At 39.8% G+C, this 19,260-nt stretch overlaps 1 protein-coding gene across 4 annotated transcripts in view; it reads left to right on the top strand.

The window, feature by feature from the left end:
- PLCL1 (phospholipase C like 1 (inactive)) overlaps positions 1–19,260 on the top strand; it is a 343,314-nt gene that overhangs the window by 3,535 nt on the left and 320,519 nt on the right. The window contains exon 2 of one of the 4 annotated variants that reach the window (XM_057303751.1): positions 6,884–6,948. The exons of 1 other annotated variant lie outside the window; for it this stretch is intronic. In XM_057303751.1, the coding sequence (XP_057159734.1) occupies positions 6,940–6,948 (9 nt within the window). In that variant the 5' untranslated portion in view covers positions 6,884–6,939. Of the gene's footprint in view, positions 1–6,883; positions 6,949–13,190; positions 13,832–19,260 lie in introns of those variants that run through there. 2 more of the 4 variants (XM_057303742.1, XM_048213993.2) reach the window with 2 other exon arrangements.

A 19,260-nucleotide genomic window follows, 5' to 3' on the forward strand; every position in this document is an offset into this window, starting at 1 on the left:
AGCCCCACATTGGGTGCCCTGCTCCTCTGGGAGCCTGCTTCTTCCTCTCCCACCCCCTCTGTTTGTGTTCCCTCTTTCACTGGCTGTCTCTCTCTCTCTCTGTCAAATAAATAAATTTATGTATTTATTTATAAATAAATATTTATTTATAATATTTAAATAATATTATATTTAAATATATTTGTATATTATATATATTTATATATAATATAATATATAAATATATCATATATATTTTTATATATTAAATAATATTATTTAAATAATAAATATTTACTTATTTAAATATATATATATTGTTTATTTATATTAAATAAATAAAATAAATACATAAATGTATATAAATTTATATATAAATATATATTTATTTAAATATATATTTATGCATATATAGTAAATAATAGTATTATTTAAATAATAATAAATGTTTATTTATAAATAAATAAATTTATTTATTTGACAGAGAGTGAGAGAGAGAGAGCATGAGCAGGGGTAGGGCCAGAGGGAGAAGCAGACTCCCCTATGAGAAGGAGTGTCTGTGGTGGGGCTTGATCCCAGGAGCCTGGGATCATGACCTGAGCTCAAAGCAGACGCTTAATCGACTGAGCCACCAGGCACCCCTTCACACTTTTTTTTTTTAAAGATTTTTAAATTTATACAACTGCTGTTTTTTTTTTTAAAGATTTTATTTATTTATGTGACAGAGAGAGACAGCCAGCGAGAGAGGGAACACAAGCAGGGGGAGTGGGAGAGGAAGAAGCAGGCTCCCAGCGGAGGAGCCCGATGTGGGACTCGATCCCAGAACGCCGGGATCACGCCCTGAGCCGAAGGCAGACGCTCAACGACTGCGCTACCCAGGCGCCCCACAACTGCTGTTTTTTAACCTCTTTCCATTCTTATCTCATCTTTAGATATGATCCGTCTGGGAGGAAAAAGTTATCCTTGACCCTCTTAGGGTCCCTGGCTGGGTCTGAAAATTAAAATGACAAAGATTAACAGGAGAAAAGCATCCAAATTTTACTGAATTTTTACATGTACATGGGCCTTCATAAGGGAATGAAGAGCTAAGAACTGATCAGAGCAGGAAGCTTTTATACCTTTTAGGCAAAGAAACAATACATTTATGAGTAATCAACAGGATGAAGGAGTTTAGGCTAGAGATAGTAAATGGTGAAGAAGTAACTAGGAAGATCAGGGTTAGTTTAACAAGATTAGTTTGCAGATTCCTCTGGTGACCTGTCTTGGGGCTGATAAGAGTCTGTCTCAGGTAAAAGAATTTATTACCTGCTTTTAGGCGCAAAAGGGGGAGCTTTTGCTGTGTTTACTGCTTCTTGCCTTCCACTCAAAATAATTAGTAGGTCAAAGAGGCATATTTTGGGGTGACATATTCTGGTTTCCTTCAGATGCATGAGGTATTTTTGGGTACTGTCGTGAACCTCTTAATTTATGTTTCTCCCACCTATAGGCATCTTGGCAATAGTTCATGTTCCTAGTGTCCTCCTATCCATGACGTTTCAAATATCTTTGTGTAAATATTTAATTGTCACTTGTCCTCTACTCCAGCAACTATGTTGTTTTTGAGTAGTGGGCAATTGTTGCCTTGGTGCACTCTGATCTTTTGAATCTAAAAAAGGCCACCATACAGTGTTGTATAGATTATTCAATACATAAGGATGTCTGGCCAAAGGAGCTAGTAGGATGAAATCCAGCCCTTACTGCTCCACTCATAGAACTATGTAGCCACAGGCCCCTCCATTCAATGGGAGTGCATTTTTCTAATTCATAAAAAGATGCTGAATGGGCCGCTGGCAACCCTGCCTAAACATAGCTTCCTGCACTGTAAGATGGTGTCAAGAACCCTCGTTTATGTTCATCATGTTTTACTATCATATTCTCAGACATCAGTAACTGTTTTACATTTGGAAGAATATTCATTTTGGTGAATGTTCCAAGTGGGTTCCTCAGGAAACAGACTCTGAGATTTGCATGTAGAAATTTTGGAGGGGCGCCTGGGTGGCACAGTGGTTAAGCGTCTGCCTTCGGCTCAGGGCGTGATCCCAGCGTTAGGGGATCGAGCCCCACATCAGGCTCCTCCGCTGTGAGCCTGCTTCTTCCTCTCCCACTCCCCCTGCTGTGTTCCCTCTCTCGCTGGCTGTCTCTATCTCTGTCGAATAAATAAAATCTTAAAAAAAAAAAAAAAAGAAATTTTGGAGAATCAGAGTTTGGGAAGAGTACCTGAGAAGAGCGAGGGAAGCAGGACTGGGCAGAGCAAGCTGAATTGTGATTTTTGCAACAATCTCAGCAATCCTAGGATGACCTGCAGAGTTGTCCCTAGAGACTAGGGTCCCTTCCTCCTCCACCATACTCTCTATCCTCATGCACCCATCTATAGACATTGGGTGCAGGCTGCTCCCAGACAGGAGTCTGGACTTTGGACAAGATGATTCTCTTTGGCTGAGGGCAATTTCTGGAGAGGAACTTAGGTGAGAACAGCCCACACTCCTAGCACCTGGTGGAAAAATGGCTCGGTCCTGAAGGGAATTTGGGCCAACCACAGCATATACAAAATCGAGTTCATAACCATCGAGTGACTTTTTCTCTACAATAGGACTAAACAGGTTAGGTTGAATTTAGTTTGCTTTTGATTGAAGGAAAACATGACAAAAACAGAATAAACCATTTAGCCCTCCTCCCGCTCACCTCCCTCCATCAACCCTTAGTTTCTTCTCTATCGTGAAGTGTCTCTTATGGTTTGCTTCTGTCTCTTTTCTTTTTTCCTCCTTCCCATATGTTCATCTGTTTTGTTTCCTAAATTCCACAGATGAGTGAAATCATATGGTATTTGTCTTTCTCTGACTAACTTATTTCACTTAGCATAATATGTTCTAGCTCTATCCATCTTGCAAATGGCAAGAGTTCATTCTTTTGATGGCTGACTAATATTCCATTGTATTTATATACCACATCTCCTTTATCCATTCATCAGTCGAAGGACACTTAGGCTCTTTCCATAGTTTGGCTATTGTTTTGTTTGTTTGTTTGTTTAAGTAGGCTCCATGCCCAGTGTGGAACCCAATGCAGGGCTTGAACTCACAGACCCTGAGATCAAGACCTGAGCTGAGATCAAGAATCAGACTTTTTTTTTTTTTTAAGATTTATTTATTTGAGAGAGAGAGCGAGCAAGTGCATGAGTACATGTGACGAGGGGGTGTAGTAGAGGGAAAGGGAGAGAATCTCAAGCAGACTCCATGCCCAGCATGGCGCCCAACTCAGGGCTTAATCTCACGACCCTGAGATCACGACCTGAGCCAAAATCAAGAGTCAGACACTTAACTGACTGAGTCATCCAGGTGCTCCTAGTTTGGCTATTGTTGATGATGCTATAAACATCAGAGTGCATGTACCCCTTTGAATCTGTATTTTTGTATTCTTTGGGTAAATACCTAGTAGAGCAATTGTTGGATTGTAGGGCAGTTCTATTTTTAACTTTTTGAGGGTAGTTAGCCAATATAAAGATTTATATACATTTGAAAAGGACAGAGAAAAAATTCTGAAAAAAAAAAAAAGGAGATGGGAGAAGTCTTTTTCTTCATTTCTCCCAAGGAGAATTAAGCCTCTTATTTTTAGTCTATATTTGCCCTTACATTATATATCTTAATCTGTTTAAGGTTGGAACTCCTTGAAGCACTGAAAAATTTTAGAAGCAATCAAAATTCAAAGTTATTATTTATAATCTGGAGTAGGAAGAGAAGTGAAGCAGCCAGAAAGGAAGCCAGGGATTTAGACAAGAGCCATAGCCACATGTGCCAAAAAGCTTGGACCTTATTCAGCTGGTAATGGGAAGCCAATAAAGCTTCATAGCGGGGAGTCAGACTTGTATTTTAGGTAAATCCCTCTAGTTACAATGTGGAAGGAGTATGGACATTAGAACATGCCACAAGGTCACTAAAATCAAATTCATATGGTGTTGGATCAGAATAGATAACCCGAAAGTAGACTGAAGTACATGTGAGAATTTAACATATGACAGGAGGGATAATTCAATTCAGTGAGAAAAGAGTAGATTATTTTATGAGGAAAATAAAAGCAGCCCACCATCTTATTTAAAAAATTTTATATAAATGCTTGTATACACATATAAACTAAATTCAAAAATAAAGTATAGAAAGACCAAATACTTAAATGTTTAACTTAAATGTTAAAAAAAATCTTGCAAGAAAAGGTAGGAGATTACATGTACAACCTAGGGGTTGGAAAGTGCTTCTTAAGGCTGAAAAGAAGAGATACATATTTGATTATATGAAAGTTAATAGATTATATAGGCAACAGATACCATAAAATCAATGAACAATAGTCTGGAAAAATACTAAAGCTGATGACATAATAAGGATAACATCTATAATATACTGGCTGGGTTCTCTGAGAAGCATGTGGTGTTAGAGGTGAAAGATTTATTGGAAAGTAACACATGTGGAGGAAAAAGGGAGAAGAAAGATTGGGCAGGAGGAGTTCAGATACAGACATGACAAAAATCTCAACCATCCCAAGGGGCAGCTGGGACAATGATTGCCTGTTGGAGGAGTCCTGTCGTGGTGGAAATGGCTAGGGCCCATTGACTAGAGATTGCCCAGAGAAGAGAAGAGCTTGCCCATAGCTATCAACACCTCAGTCAATCACTGGCAAGGGGCTACCCCAAGGAGCCCAACATGACCTTGGCTCAAAAGTTGAGGTGAACCCTGAGTAACTAAACAGCTGAAAGCTGTCAGTCAACCATATGCCTTGAAGCTGGAGAGTGAGTGTTTTGCTGAAGCAGGATTTGAGTGTGGCATCTCTGTGTTTGCTATAGAATTCTTACAAACTAAGAGGAAAAAGGCATCCAGTCCAATGGAAAATTACCCAAGGCACGTGTGTAGACAGTTTACTGAAGACTGAGTCCAAATGACCCAGAAACATTTGAAATGGTGCTTAGGAATCTGGAAAGTGAAATTAATGTAACAATGGAATCTAACTTTATACCTATAAGATAGGCAGAAATTATTGAGAGCTACAATACCTAATAAGGTAAAACGTGAAATGTTGTGATTCTTTGGTAAATCCATCTAGCATTATCTATTAAAATTAAAAAGACATACATCCTTGGACCCCAAAATTCTACTCCTGGGAATTTGTCTTATGGAAATTAAACAACTGGTTCATAAAAATATGTGTGCAAAAATGATAATTACAATGCTGTTTGTAGTGGTGAAAAACTACAAATAGAGTAATGCCTAAATGAATTATGATATATCCATACCATGGAATATTTGCAGTTATGAAAAGAACAAATTAGTAGATGTTGCAGAAAAGGTACTAGGTACTAGGTATTGTTACTAGGTATTGTTACTAGGTATTGTTGAGTGGGAAAAGGAAGATGCAGAACAGTATGTATAAAATATGTCTGCCCACCTCTTCTTTTTTTTAGTAAATCAAACAATGACAAACATACACACTTTTTCTTTCTCTACACATGTGCATGCATACGTAAGTATGTACACCAAAGCTGAAAAGATGCTTTCACCTGGCAACTCAGGTTGTTAATTTGAGTTATCTTGCAAGGAGTGGGAGGGTTGATGTGGGTGGAGGAGGAGAGAAATGTTCAAGACAGGTAAAAGAAAAAATTACACTAAAAGAAGCATGCATTGATCACACTTATGCGTCATTTCTAAACCTAACAAGAAAGGCAGAAACAGAGGCTTACATAGCTTATAGGAAAGAAATAAATGAGAAAAAAATATATCACAGAAATAGAAATAACTATACACAATTTCTGGATATCCAAAATTTTTTAGTTTTTACTAGTTTAATAGGTGCCAGGAATGTTTATTTGCTATATAAATCAAGTAGTGTCTGGCCATATGGACCAATAGCATGGTTGTAGAAAGCATAGGGCTTTCAGTAAACTTATGTATCTGTATCAGTTAGGAGAGACTCGGTTATACTACAGTAACAGAGGACCCCCAAATCTAAGAGGCTTACCACAGAGGTTGCTTTCTTGCTCATGTTACACATCCATTGTAGATTGGCTTGAGCTCTGCCCCTTACCATTTTCACTTAGGATCTAGCCTCTATATGGTGGCCAATTAATCTTGTGGCAGAGAAAAATGAGATCATGGCTAAGCATACACTGGCTTTTGAAGCTTCTGTTCAGAAGGGGTTTTCACTCATCTTTCTGGCTAAAGCAAATCACATAACTGAGCCTGCTGTTAACCAGTTGAGGAGGCATAAACCCTTCCACGGGGAGGATTAGTGAGCATCCCCATGAGTATGAAGATTGTCTTTAAAACAGAGTGTTAATGAAATGTTTCCATGTGAGTCATACCTAATGGATATCATTAATGAGTGGTGAGTACAAAGAATTAAGATGAGAAATAAGAGGGGTGCCTGGGTGGCTCAGTCAGTTGAGTATCTGGCTCTTGATTTTGGCTGAGGTCATGGTCTCAGGGTCCTGGAACTGAGCCCTGAATAGGGCTCCACGCCCTTGGGGAGTCTGCTGGAGGATTCTCTCTCCTTTCCCTCTGCCCCTTACCCCACTCTCTCTTTCTAAAATGGATAAATAAATCTTAAAAAAAAAAAAAAGATGAGAAATAAGAGGGGTGCCTGTTTGGCTCAGTTGGAAGAGCTTGCCCCTCTTGATCTCAGAGTCCTGAGTTCAAACTCCACCTTGGGTGTAGAGATTACTAAGTAAGTCAATCAATCAACCAGTCAATCAATCAATGTTAGGATGAGAAATAAGAGAAAATAATTTTTTTCTAATTAAATGCTATTTTTTCTCATCCACTGGGTGTATACAGATAAGTACTCCTTTTGACTTTAGTTTCAGTCACACCATTCTTTACATTTTCAGAAAACAAACAAAAACCTGTTTAATCCATATTTCGAAGATAGGAAAAATTAAGGCATATGGAAAAGGTAAGATTCTATTTTTTCACATATTTTATTTTTCTGAAGTTTAGAATTTATAGCAGTATGTTTATGAGAAATATAACACCTATCAAAAATCAGAAAAATAGCCTTTCCTTTAGAAATGATAGTCTAAAAATAATGATGTTATGTATTTTTTCCCTAGATTTTAAGTATGGCTCATAAGGAACCTTCCAAATAAATTAATTCTATATGCAGTTACCAGTTTAGTTACTAAAATCCCATTTTGGTTAGGAAAAAATTTAAAGAAAGCTCTATAACCTCTCATTACACTAAATGTAGTATTGTACAATGTTGTTATTATCCTACTTCACAGTTTAAGTTAAATTTCAGTTCTTGGCTGCTGCTTAACATTTTAGATGATTCCTGCAACAGGCCTTTATACCCCCTAATCTTTCAAAAACAATTGTGACATCATCTGAAGTTTCCCCAGTACATTTTATATAGAACAGAGAATGGCAAACATCCCAAGTGCACTTCAGCAGCTGTTGCTCCTCTACTGTGGGTAAGGGAAGAAGTAGTTGTCTCCATGGTGACCTATATGAGTCAGTGAGGGTGGGAACTGGGGGATTCTCACAGGGGTTAATGACCGAGGAAATGCTAGCCATCCAGTTTTCACTAGACATTTGGCCTCAAATGGAATTTTTTTTAAAGGACTCACTTTTTATGGCTTTTCATTTTGGAAAGCAGATAAACCTGCATCATGCTTAATGAAAGAGCTATGTACCTGAAAACTTATGGGGAACTAAAAATGCCTTACAGAAGAGACCATACTTTACTCTTTTTTTTTTTTTTTAAGATTTTATTTATTTATTTATTTGACAGAGAGAGAGAGAGACAGCCAGAGAGAGAGGGAACACAAGCAAGGGAAATGGGAGAGGAAGAAGCAGACTCCCAGCGGAGGAGCCTGATGCGGGGCTTGACCCCATAACGCCAGGATCACGCCCTGAGCCGAAGGCAGATTCTTAATGACTGAGCCACCCAGGTGCCCCATACTTTACTCTTATGTTATACTTTTATTTAGAACATGCATTACAATTTTGTGTTTATTTAAATATTGCACTCTGCTTCTTCCTCCCAAAAGATTTGAGGTAGAATGCAACAAAGGCCTATCAATAAGGTTAACAAAATAAATGTAAGACTGATACATTATGACCAAAGGGAATGCATTAGGAAAAGAAATATCACTCTTCATTTTCTTCCAATGGGTCCTAAGATGCTAAAAAAGCATTAATAAACCTTATGTCTTGGCATAAATTGGAGGAAAACCCCCTACCACATGCAGATGAATTAGATTTGGGGTATGTACCTGGATGGGGAGAGGAAGAGGAACCAAACTTATATTTACTCCTGCATTTCAAGTGTCAGGCATTGGGAGTGTGTTTCATTTGAAGAGGTTTCTATTATAACTTCATACCTGGAAAAGATCCAAGTTGTCAAATCAAATAGAGAAAGAAGAGAAACAAGTTTTCATGTGGGCCTCATTGGTGCCATTCCAGTGGTAGTTTTCATAAATGCCTCTGTGGTTTCTGCATTGGTGTGGACCATAATGATGATAGGAGCTCCATCTTCAGGATCCATGTCAAAGTCAGTTAATATACAGAAAATAAATCAACACTGCCTATTTTATTATTATTTTTTTTTAACACTGCCTATTTTAAAAGACATTTGCTTTGCACATACAGACTATTCCCAAATGATTGGCCTGGGGCTCCTAATCCTGTATCTTAGCATTGGGGTCTACCCAAGAGGGCAGTGTTAATGGACAGACAGCCAGGCATCCTGCTTTCCTGCTGGTAGTAGAGGTTTCCCAACATGGGAAAGAAGCAGCAGCCTTCGGACATTGAAGAACATTGGCTGTAATTAAAGATTTCTTAAATGTACTGCCTTTCAGAACTTTGAAAATTTATTAACCTGGGGAATCTAGATCTATTCTAAACACTTTGTAACTTCTCATTTTTGTAGGACCACTATCATGGTGTGGATTACCTGTACCTTAAAATAAAATTAGTTGACTTTTATGTTTTAGTTACTGAAATTTCCTACTTAATTGCTAACATAAGGGACAAAAGAACACCTTTGAAGAAAAAAACCCTTGAATTTTAAGAGGGCATATTTAGTTTTGCTTATCTTTAATTGCCTTTGTATATATTTATTCTACTATAGTATTTATACTACAAATTACCCTACAAATTGTTTTCTTGAGATAGCAAATTGAAATGATTACTATGTGTATTGGAGAGTGTTATGACTGAATATAAGGATATATATGACTCAATTGAAAATGCCATATTCCTGTTCAATGCATCTTTGAACTTACCAGAAGAACTGACTTTTAATATCCTTTCTTATACATATGTGAACAAGAGGATAAATGTGTTTCCTCACACTGATAAATCTGTCAGCTTCCCACTCTATCATGATGACATAGAGGTAATGCTGCTGTTAAGAGGAGAGGTTGTCATGCCGAATGTGAGTGGTCTCAGACCTATAGGAGTGGCTCTTCAGAATAGGTGAAGTCTCCAGGACTTCAATGGACTTGCACCCTATGACAGCCTCATGTAGCTGGAAGAGCACAAGCTTCGAAGTGGCTGACTGGGACAGTCAAATCCTGGTTCCATCACTTCCTTTTGGCTCCAGCTCTTGAGCAAACTCATTGACCCTTTTGATCCTTCGTTTCCTGTAAAGTGGAGTTTTCTGTAAAGTGGAGATCAGAATACTTCATAGAGGATTATCTGGTGTATAGAAAGCAGTTATCAGTTCTCTTCCCCAACTGTGATTTCCTGGTAGAGTATGGAAAGTCTTAATATTCTCACAGGATTTTCTTGGCCCAGCGTTCTGGGGTGACTTCCCTAGGATGGAAGAACTACATTGACATATCTGGTCATTGATTCTGGGCTAGGTGTTTTCAGGTTTGCTGGACCTGGTTAGGTTCCAATCAGTTGTCTTTCAGTCTAATTCTCAATTTCAAGTTATTCCAATTTATAAGCTTCCTTCTACTTTTGCAACTGCCTGCTTTGGGTCTGTTCTGATTTCTGCTCTAGGATGGAATTCTAGGATCCCAGATGAGAAGTCCTATAGGGTGGGCAGTGACAGAGCCATTTAAAAAAAAAAATCAGAAGTGGTTTTTTATTCAATCAAAGGACTGCAAAGGTGAAGATTCTGTCCACAGATACTTATTGAGGACCTACTCTATGCCAGGCATGGTTCTGAGAGCTGGAGGTAAAGCAATGAACAAGGTCTTTTGCACATGGAGATTATATTCTCCATTTTAATGGGGCAGAGATAGGAGGTCAGTAAGACAGAATATATAAATAAACAATTTCATGGACAAGACAGTTTATTCATAGTGATAAAATCCTATGAGAAAGCAAAGCAGAATAATATGAGTAATGAGTAACATGGCATGTGTGTGGGTTGAAGGAGCAACTTGAGATTTGTGATCAAAGAAGACCTTTCAGTGGTGGTTACATTTGAATCACTAATTCATTACTTTTATTCACATTCTTTTCCCTTCCCCCCACCTCAGCTTCTAATTTGCCAATCAAGTGATTGCTGCTTTATTTGGTGAAAGGTTGAGAGGCAAGAATTGTGAGTGATATTAATTTGGAAAGGGGGGATTATTAATGGAGGGGTAGGAATATGCCTATAGCTGCTGACTTAATCAAATCTGGTAAATATTTCAGTCTTGGGAATGGGGCCAGAGTAGAATCTGTCCCCAGGTGGGAGAAGATTCAGTGTGTGGCTCTTTTTTTTTTTTTTTTTTTAAACTGCAAATATGAGTATCAGGAAAAGCTTACTGAGCTTATGCTAGAAGGCAATAGTATGAAAGACTTGTTCGATTAGGGTCCAATCATTTTCTCAAAGCAGAATAAATTACATAATAGCCTTTATGAACAGAGGCTCAGAACAAAGGATTTAGTACTAAGTGTGTGTGTGTGTGTGTGTGTGTGTGTGTGTGAGAGAGAGAGAGAGAGAGAGAGGGAAGCTGAGACTGTGTGTGTGTGTGTTTGCCTTCACATGAGGGTGAGAGAGAAGGCTGCTAAGGGAGGGAAGAGATAAAAGTCCAACTGGATAGCATCTAGTTGAAACAAAAAAAATTTGTACCCTTATATACTATACTTTCTGGCAGCTGCTTTTCTTCTTTTGCTGCTGCTGCTTCTTTTTTGATCATTGACCTTAAATGTTAGTAAGGTGACACTAATTTAATACTTTAAAAAACAAATTATTATCAGAATTGTATATACAAACCTGTAGGACGGTCTTTGTAGATGATATTAATACTGGAAAACAAGATAATGAGTAAGATAACTGCCATTTACATTTCTTGGGGGACAACCCAAGAATGGAACTTTTATGAGGGTAACAAAGAAAAATGAAACTCTGAAAGTAACCATATAAAGACAAAAGTAAAACATACTAATAGTTGAATATCAAAGAAAAAAAAATGATAGCCTAAAATAGGTTATATTTGTGAGGATAGCAAGTAAAGATATTTCCTGTACAAGAGAGGTAAGGATCCCTGAACTAATTAGTGGAGATGAAGGACACGTATGGCGGTTTTAAGTCTGTGGGCCCTCTTACTTTTTAATAAAAACAGGTCAGCTGAAAAGGAAACTAACTGAGTTTTCCCTTCCTATCTTTTACATATGAGATTGAAAGAAGACAGCATTTGCTATTACAGATGCAGTTCTTAGAATCTCACTAGAGGGTGGTGTTGGTTCTAAAACCAGAGGTTGCTAATCTACAGTACATTCATTACTGGGCTGCATTTATATTTGAAGAAAAGGTAAACTTGAGCTTTCTCACTCTTACCTAAAAGTTGCTAAATGTCAAGTCTGAAACCTCCCAAGGGCCTTATCTAGTTCGGACTGCTTGTAGCCCCAGAGGAGAGAGATAAAGTAGCTGAGATTACAGGAGGAGTTAAGTGGCAGATTCTAATTTCAGCTTCTGCACTAAGTAGTAGACAAGAAACTAAAGCTTCCCAGGCCTTCATCTCATCTGTAAAATAAAAAGGCTGCCCTAGATGATACCTTAATCTCCTTGCGTCTCTAATATTCTGAAATTCTAACAAATTCTGGGTCTAAAAGGCTGAAGAGTTTCTGATGTCCTTGGCCAGCCAAAGGAACAGGTATCATCTCAAAGGATCAAATTATTGACAATTAAAATATAATTAATGTTATAAATAAGGTTTAATATAGATTTGGATATTAAAAAGCCTTTAAACCAAATCATTATCTTCTGTCTTACTAGGGACCCTCACAGCCATCTTTTACATCTCCTGAGCATTCTGTGGTAAATTTCAGTGACACTGCATTATCTAAAGATATCTCTCTTCTTGGTTGCTAACTTGCTGGAAACGAGCAAAGTATGTTTATATAGGATTATCTAGAGATAGGAGGTTGAGCCATTATCAAATAGGGATGTTTTAGGATAGACTAAATCCCCCACCTCATCTTGTACTTAACCAACTTCCATCATATCTTTTCTTTCTAGGAGTCACTCTCCAGAGGGATTTAGTTGGCTTAGTTGCCTATTACCCTCACCTCTTTTATCTGATTCCCTTTCCTTGTTATGTTTATTCACATTGTAGAATGAACCAAAGATCATTTTATGAAACCTGAATCAAATTATTCAGCTCCAGGGCCGTAGTAAATCCTAGTTTATCTCCACATGGACTTGACTTCAAAGGATCGGTGTGAGAGCCTGCAAACCCCTGATGGTGCGAAGCTGCGCTCTGTCACCTCAAACACTTTGACATGAGGGCTCCACACCCCCTTTCCTCCAAATTGCTTTGCTTTGCTTTGCCAAAGGTTTCCTCCCCCGCCCCCTCCCCCATCCCTGGATTGTGTTGCGTCTTCAGGCCCATTTCGAATATCTAAACTTCCTAAAACGTACACGGAGCGCCTGCGGGTGCGCACACGCGCGCGCGCTCACACCTTTGCTCGAGTACACGAGCCGGGCTGGGCCGGGTCCCAGTTACAGAACACATTCTTCCATTCTTCGCGCTCGGGCACACCCCTTCGCAGTGGGGATTGGTCGGGCCGACCCCTCCTCGGCGACGCTAGGCTCCTAAGAGGCTCAGACGCCTGCCAATCCCCACGGGCTGTCAAAACAAGTCTTCCCTCCCTGTCACAACAGAGCGGAGTGGAGGCCGCCGCCGCCGCCGCCGCACTTCCTGGGGCCGCTGCGCCGCGGTCCGCGGGCAGGTGGCGGGTGCGACCGGCCGCGGGCGTCCGTCTCCGGCCCCCCTCAGGCCGCGCGCGTCCCGGCCTCCGAGGCCGCCCGGCCAGCCGCCCGGTGGCTTTTGTCTGGCGCAGAGCGGGCGTTTGCATCACATTTCGGACACCTCCCTCTCCTTTTCGCCTCTCCTTCTCCCTCCCGCTCACATCTCCTTCCCCATTCCCGCCGCCGTACCCCAGCGGACTGCCGGCCTCCTGGACCAAAGCCCGCGGACGTCTCTACCCGAGTGATGTCTCCTCTCCAGAAAGTTGCCGCCGCCGCCGCCCCCGGGCGGTGAAACAAAGTCTGGCAGGGCCGCCTCCGGGTGCAGGAGCGCACTCGTGCCCAGAGGCTGGACTCCGCTGCCGGGCGTGCCGTCTCCCCCAGAGAGCCCGAAACGCCGGCCATGGCGGAGGGCGCGGCGGGCAGGGAGGGTCCCGTGCCGCCCGACGCAGCCGGATGTGAAGACGACCCCCGAGTGGGTCCGGACGCCGCCTCTGGAGAAGGCGTGGCTGTGGCCCCTGGGGGCCGGTGGAGGGACCGTCGCAGCGGAGTCGCGCTGCCGGGCGCAGCAGGGGCCCCGACTGACAGCGAGGCCGGCCTCCTGGAGGCGGCGCGGGCGACCCCCCGGCGGAGCAGCATCATCAAGGTAAGCGAGGCCGCGCTGCCCCAGGAGCGTGGGTGTGGGTGGTTTGTGGGTCGGGGATCCAGGCAGGACGTACGGTGTCCGGAGGCATCGCAGGCTCGGCATTGTTTTCTCCCACCTCCCTCATTACCAAACCTTCCTTCCTCGTCCGGAGGTTCCCAGACTCAGCTCTTGGCCGTGAGTGGCAGAAGTCACTTTTTTTTTTTTTTTTCCTGACAGCAGAGGAAAAGTTCCGCTCTGCGTCTTTGCGTTTTGATGGATGCTTTCCCTCATTTTCTCTGAAAGCTTCACTGAATCGTTGATGGAAGGAGGAAGGAAGGATTCAGTGTAAATGCAGACCAAATGCGAATGTGCATTGGTCTCTAGAGAAAGGTTACCTAACCCCCCTAGCCCCCTCCCCCCGCACAGTAAAAGAAATGCACGGTTAACCCTCAAGTGGGGGAAAAAAAAAAACCAACCAAAACCCAAACAGCCCCCTCCCCAACCCAAAAACAACCCTCCAGACTCAAACGGTCCCGAAATCCCAAGAAGCGTGAACTTTCCCGGTACACTGGCAGAGTTTTCAGTGGACCCTCTGGCCAAGTGAAGAGCGATGGTGGAGCCCAGAGTTTCTGCACTGCAGAAAGCGTGAGAGGAAAGCCATCAGTCCCCCAAGCATCATCCCAGGTCTTTGTGGTTACCGCTGCATGCAGGGAAAATGCTTCCCCACCGGTCAACCACCAGACAAGATTTCTCTTCATCTATCTGGCAAGAAATTTGTAAGCCTTTTCTCTCCCTTATCTCTTTTTGTCTTCCTTCCCCTTGGGGCTTGCTTCCTGTTTCAGATTACATCTTTTGGGTGCGTGACACATGGTAAGGTATCCTGGAAGTCACTCTCCCACAGGCTTTGGAAAAGGGCCTCTTCGCATAAATGAATGTGGGTAATCATGTGCATGTGAGATTAAAATTGATTTTGGTTGAGTAAGTAGTCAGTATGAAACTGTGTATCTGTGTGTGTGTGTGTGTGTGTGTGTGTGTGTGTGTAGGCAAAGATGATAGTGAAAGATGGACTTGGAACTATTTTCAATTTACTTGGTGCACTAATACATTCAAGACTCGTGTTCAGGGTTAAACTGTGTAACCACCTCATAATGCATGTCTCTTTCTCAAGCTCAAACTCCCCTTGCCAGTGTGGGAAGACGGTGCCCACAGTACATCCACCCAGCTCCAAGTATTGTCTAGGCTTTTCCCCAACACTGACACATGGAAGTTTAAAACCAACAGGAAGATTTCTATATAAAAAGAAGAGTGGGTGGTAGTTGCAAATGACTTGTAGTAGTTTTTGTTATTTTGTGCCTTTTAGATTATGTGAAAAGGAGTGTGCTATTCTGGGTGTGAATTTAGATAAAAAGGAAATGATCACTTTTTTTTTCTTTCAACCGACAGGTCAGAAAGCGTATTATTTTGAAATTTAAAAAACAACATAATTAGGAAACAACTACATTTTGGATTCTAAGATATTGTTACTATTTGAGGTCCTGTGTGTGTGAAAACAAATATCCAAAGATAGTTTAAAATATACCATCATAGAAAACAGTGGGCTCTATAGTGTTATAAAAAATAAAAGTAACAGAGTGTAAGGAATATACAAATTCTTGCAACTAAATTTGCAATTTTTAAATTGTGTTATGTTCTGGTTTATATTCGCAAAACGGCCCTTGCTGAGTAATTGTGCCTCTTTTGTTTTGAAGTTTATTTTTTTTGGCAAAAAAGAGGGAGGCAACAGAGTATAAACCTGATCTTTTCCCTATTTAATAGTAGAATAAGTATTTAATAAATGGCCTTTATATTAAAGATATTAGAAAATGAAGCAAATTGTTACTATTATTTTAAATTAGGTTTTATTGAAAAAGTAATGTATGCATTTGATAAAAAAATCAAATGTTACGAAGGAGCATGAAGGGAAGACTCCCAGCCACTCCACACTCCCACTTACATAGTCCGCCCCCATAGCTGTTAACACTTTCTTAAGTATCCTTCCAGAAATATTCCATGCATATGCAAGCATATGTATCTGTATATATCTGTGTTGAGTTATTGACGTTCTTGATTTATATAATAAAATTTAACTAAAGTTTACAGGCCTCTTATTTTCAAATTTGATCCAAATGTTTTTGATTCCCAGTGGGTTGTCCAAAATCATTTTGATGTATCAGTTAATCTTCAGGAATAACCTGGAAGGTCCTTGATGGGCATGGGTCCTTAGGGTCTGTTCCCAGAGGCCTTTATTCCCTTCCAATGGGGAAAGAAGCAGGTGATGGGGTTCTGTTCCACACAATCTCTGAGATTAAGGACCTTTCTGTTTACATCTTGAATCTGCTGCCCCATGGTTAGTTCACTTTAGCAAAGTAAAAAGGAAAGTCTCTAAAAAAGGTCTTGATCATATAAGAAATATGTAGCACATGTTCTATATTGAGAGAAAAATGCATTCTCCAGAGTTTGGCCAAGGATTCTTTTTATTTGCATTAAAACATACACAGAAAAGAAAGGCTTTAGTACATTTTATATCAATCAAACTATTAAATTTTCTCTGTTCCAAATGGTCTTTGTATAGTGATAATTCATATTCATGATGATGACTGAGCCACTGAAAGATTGTGAATCATCAAATATTAAATTATTTTCAGCTCAGTTTAAGATATTGTTTCTGTTCTAATTATTTGACTGCTAATTCTCTATTAACTTGAATATTAGACAAATCAGAATAGTGCATTCCTCTATCATGCCAGGAAACAGCCTATCTTGTATATTAATAAAAGAAATGTCTTGTATATTAATAAAGGAATGTTTTCAGTAAATTTGCCCTCTTTAATTTGTGAAAACATGGTTTTAGTTGAGAAATCAATTTCCTTCTGAGCTGATAAAGACAATAACAACATTTACCTTTACACATCTTTGTGAAGTCTTCTTTTACTATAGTTGTGTTTCTTCCCTTATATGCCAAGTCCTAAGTTTTAAAAAATTTAATAGGAAACTTAAACTAGGTTTTCTTTAGTCCATCCATTTTTTCCCCTGTGTTTTTCTGTGTGATTATTTTTGATCGCATTGACACTGATAAATCCTGCATGTTTTTGGTAAGTGCGTTGTTGAATACCACAATATTGCAATAGACTTCATCTTAATTGCTTCTTGATGACTTGTGGTTTAAAATGACAAGTTAGTTACATCCAAGACTGATAATATCTAACAATTATGTACTATTCTACATATGAATATATTTCTGTTTAAGAAATTAGACCATTTTTCTATCTAATATTTGATACCAACCTTCTAGGTTTAAAATATTTAATACTTTAAATTATAGTTTATGGCTCTTGAACTCCTTAATGTTTTGGAAATAGAAAGCAGTGTAGCTTATTCCTTATACTAGATGATGGGAACTGAGATACATACATGTTTTCAGAATAGCAGTTGATTTTTCTTCCATTATATGTAACATATTGAAGGGTTCTACTTTTCCCTTTCAATTCTACTTAAGTATGTATTCTCTAAAAGAAATCACCATTTAGATCTCATGGACATAGGTTTGTGGGAGGAAGATAGGAGCTGGAAATGAGGTGCTGATACCTGCGCTGAAGCAGCTAAAGTAATCGCTTTGGTGTTTTTTGTGTCATTATTTTGTGTCATGCTGTTCTCATTTTGTCATGTTCATTGTGGGGCTGGTATAGTGGGTTTCTGAGCCGTAGCTTCAAAGATATGCCTTGGGTACCTCTTGACGCATATTAAAATTATGACTGTCTTCAGAGGGGCAGGAGGAATTTTATTTACATTTACCAGGTACCACCACTACTATGAGTCAGATACTAAACCAGGAGCTTTTATACATTATGTCACTTAATCCTCACAGCAAACCCTCTAAAGTAGAGAAGAGAGGCAAAGAAAGCTTCTGGTACAGTGTGGAGTTAGGATTCATACCCATGTCTGCTTAGCTCCAGAACTTGTGCTCTTACGCTGGCTCTCAGAGGCAGGGAGTCCACAATCCGTGAATACAATATGAACATCTAAGAGACTGGCAGAAGAATCTGAATCTTGGGCTCTGTGGCTTGTGGGGGAAATTATCCTTTCTCTGCTCCCCCACTTCCCGACCCAGAGCACCTCGAGATGGATGGCTCTAGGAAGGGATGGCAAATCTTTCTGTCTTTGGTCATTTTGTGAAGCTTGTACTGTATTTTAAAAGGCAGAGCAATTTGGCAGGTGTTCTGCTTGTCATCAATAAATGGAGTGCACATCTGTTGTTTTACACCAGGCCATTGCTCCCTTGCCCCTACATCCAGTCGGGTTGGCGAGGGGTTGTACTCTCTTTTAGATGGAGAGAGAAAGGGAACAAGTATCGGGGCATAAGAATATGTAGTATTCTAGGAGAGTGATGAAATAGGGGTTCTTAAGTTGGAGCTCTGAAAGCATTTTGTATGACAGCTATGAATGATAACAGTATGATTGAAAAATAAAAATTTTAGGCACACTATAAGTTAAATAGGCTTCTGTAGATTGACTTGGGAATTAATCAGCATTTGTGGACTTTTTTTTTTGCCTATAGAAATATGTGTTAAAATTTCCAAATAACCAACTTATGGGCGAATTTTGGAAAAGCAACCAGCTTTTACAGTGAGCATGCCTTCAGCTGGGGGTGCTCCTCCTAAGGTATGATTCAGCTGTATAAATAGCGTTGAACTTCTTAGGTTGATCTGGTTTATTATCCCAGCAACTTCAGTTACAGTGTTTACTTTCTCTGAAATTGCCATAGAAACATGGACACATTTCACTTTAGAAGTGGTTGCTTTTCATTGTGGTGCCTTTCTGATCTGATTTCTTATAATACCTCTTAAGAGTATTAGGAATAAAATTTAAATAAAGAGCTTTGTCCTATTTTATGAAAGATTTTAGACATGCCTGTCAGTTAGTGTTTGCTATTGCTATCAGAATTTACACTATTTGTTTACCTTCTTGGAAAATGTTGCAAGTTTCAAAAAGTGTAAGTTAATGACATAATCATTGAGAGGTGACATATACATTGCAATTTAGACTAAATAGTTTTTTTCTCAGCTTTTTCCATTTTATAGTAGAGAAAACAAGTAATTAAATTTTGTACTGTAAAATGTCAATTGAACATATATTGCCAAATAACACCTCAGGCACAGCAGGGTGTTATGAAAAGACATCAGGAGAAGCTGACTTTACCTTCATTGCGAATGAACAAACAATCCATTACTGCTTCTAGGTAATGCCGGAGCCACTGGTCAGCCAGTGGACCAGGGAGTAGCTCAGTCTGCCCTGCTTCTCCCTCACTTTTGTTCAGCTTGAATGACTGTGAACATTAAACATTTTTCAGGAGCAATGTCCCAACTATGTATAAGATTGTACATTTAAAACAACTGTCCAACTGAAAATCACTA

The sequence above is a fragment of the Ursus arctos genome, unplaced genomic scaffold, assembly GCF_023065955.2.
Source record: "Ursus arctos isolate Adak ecotype North America unplaced genomic scaffold, UrsArc2.0 scaffold_1, whole genome shotgun sequence".
In the NCBI taxonomy this organism is placed as follows: domain Eukaryota; kingdom Metazoa; phylum Chordata; class Mammalia; order Carnivora; family Ursidae; genus Ursus; species Ursus arctos.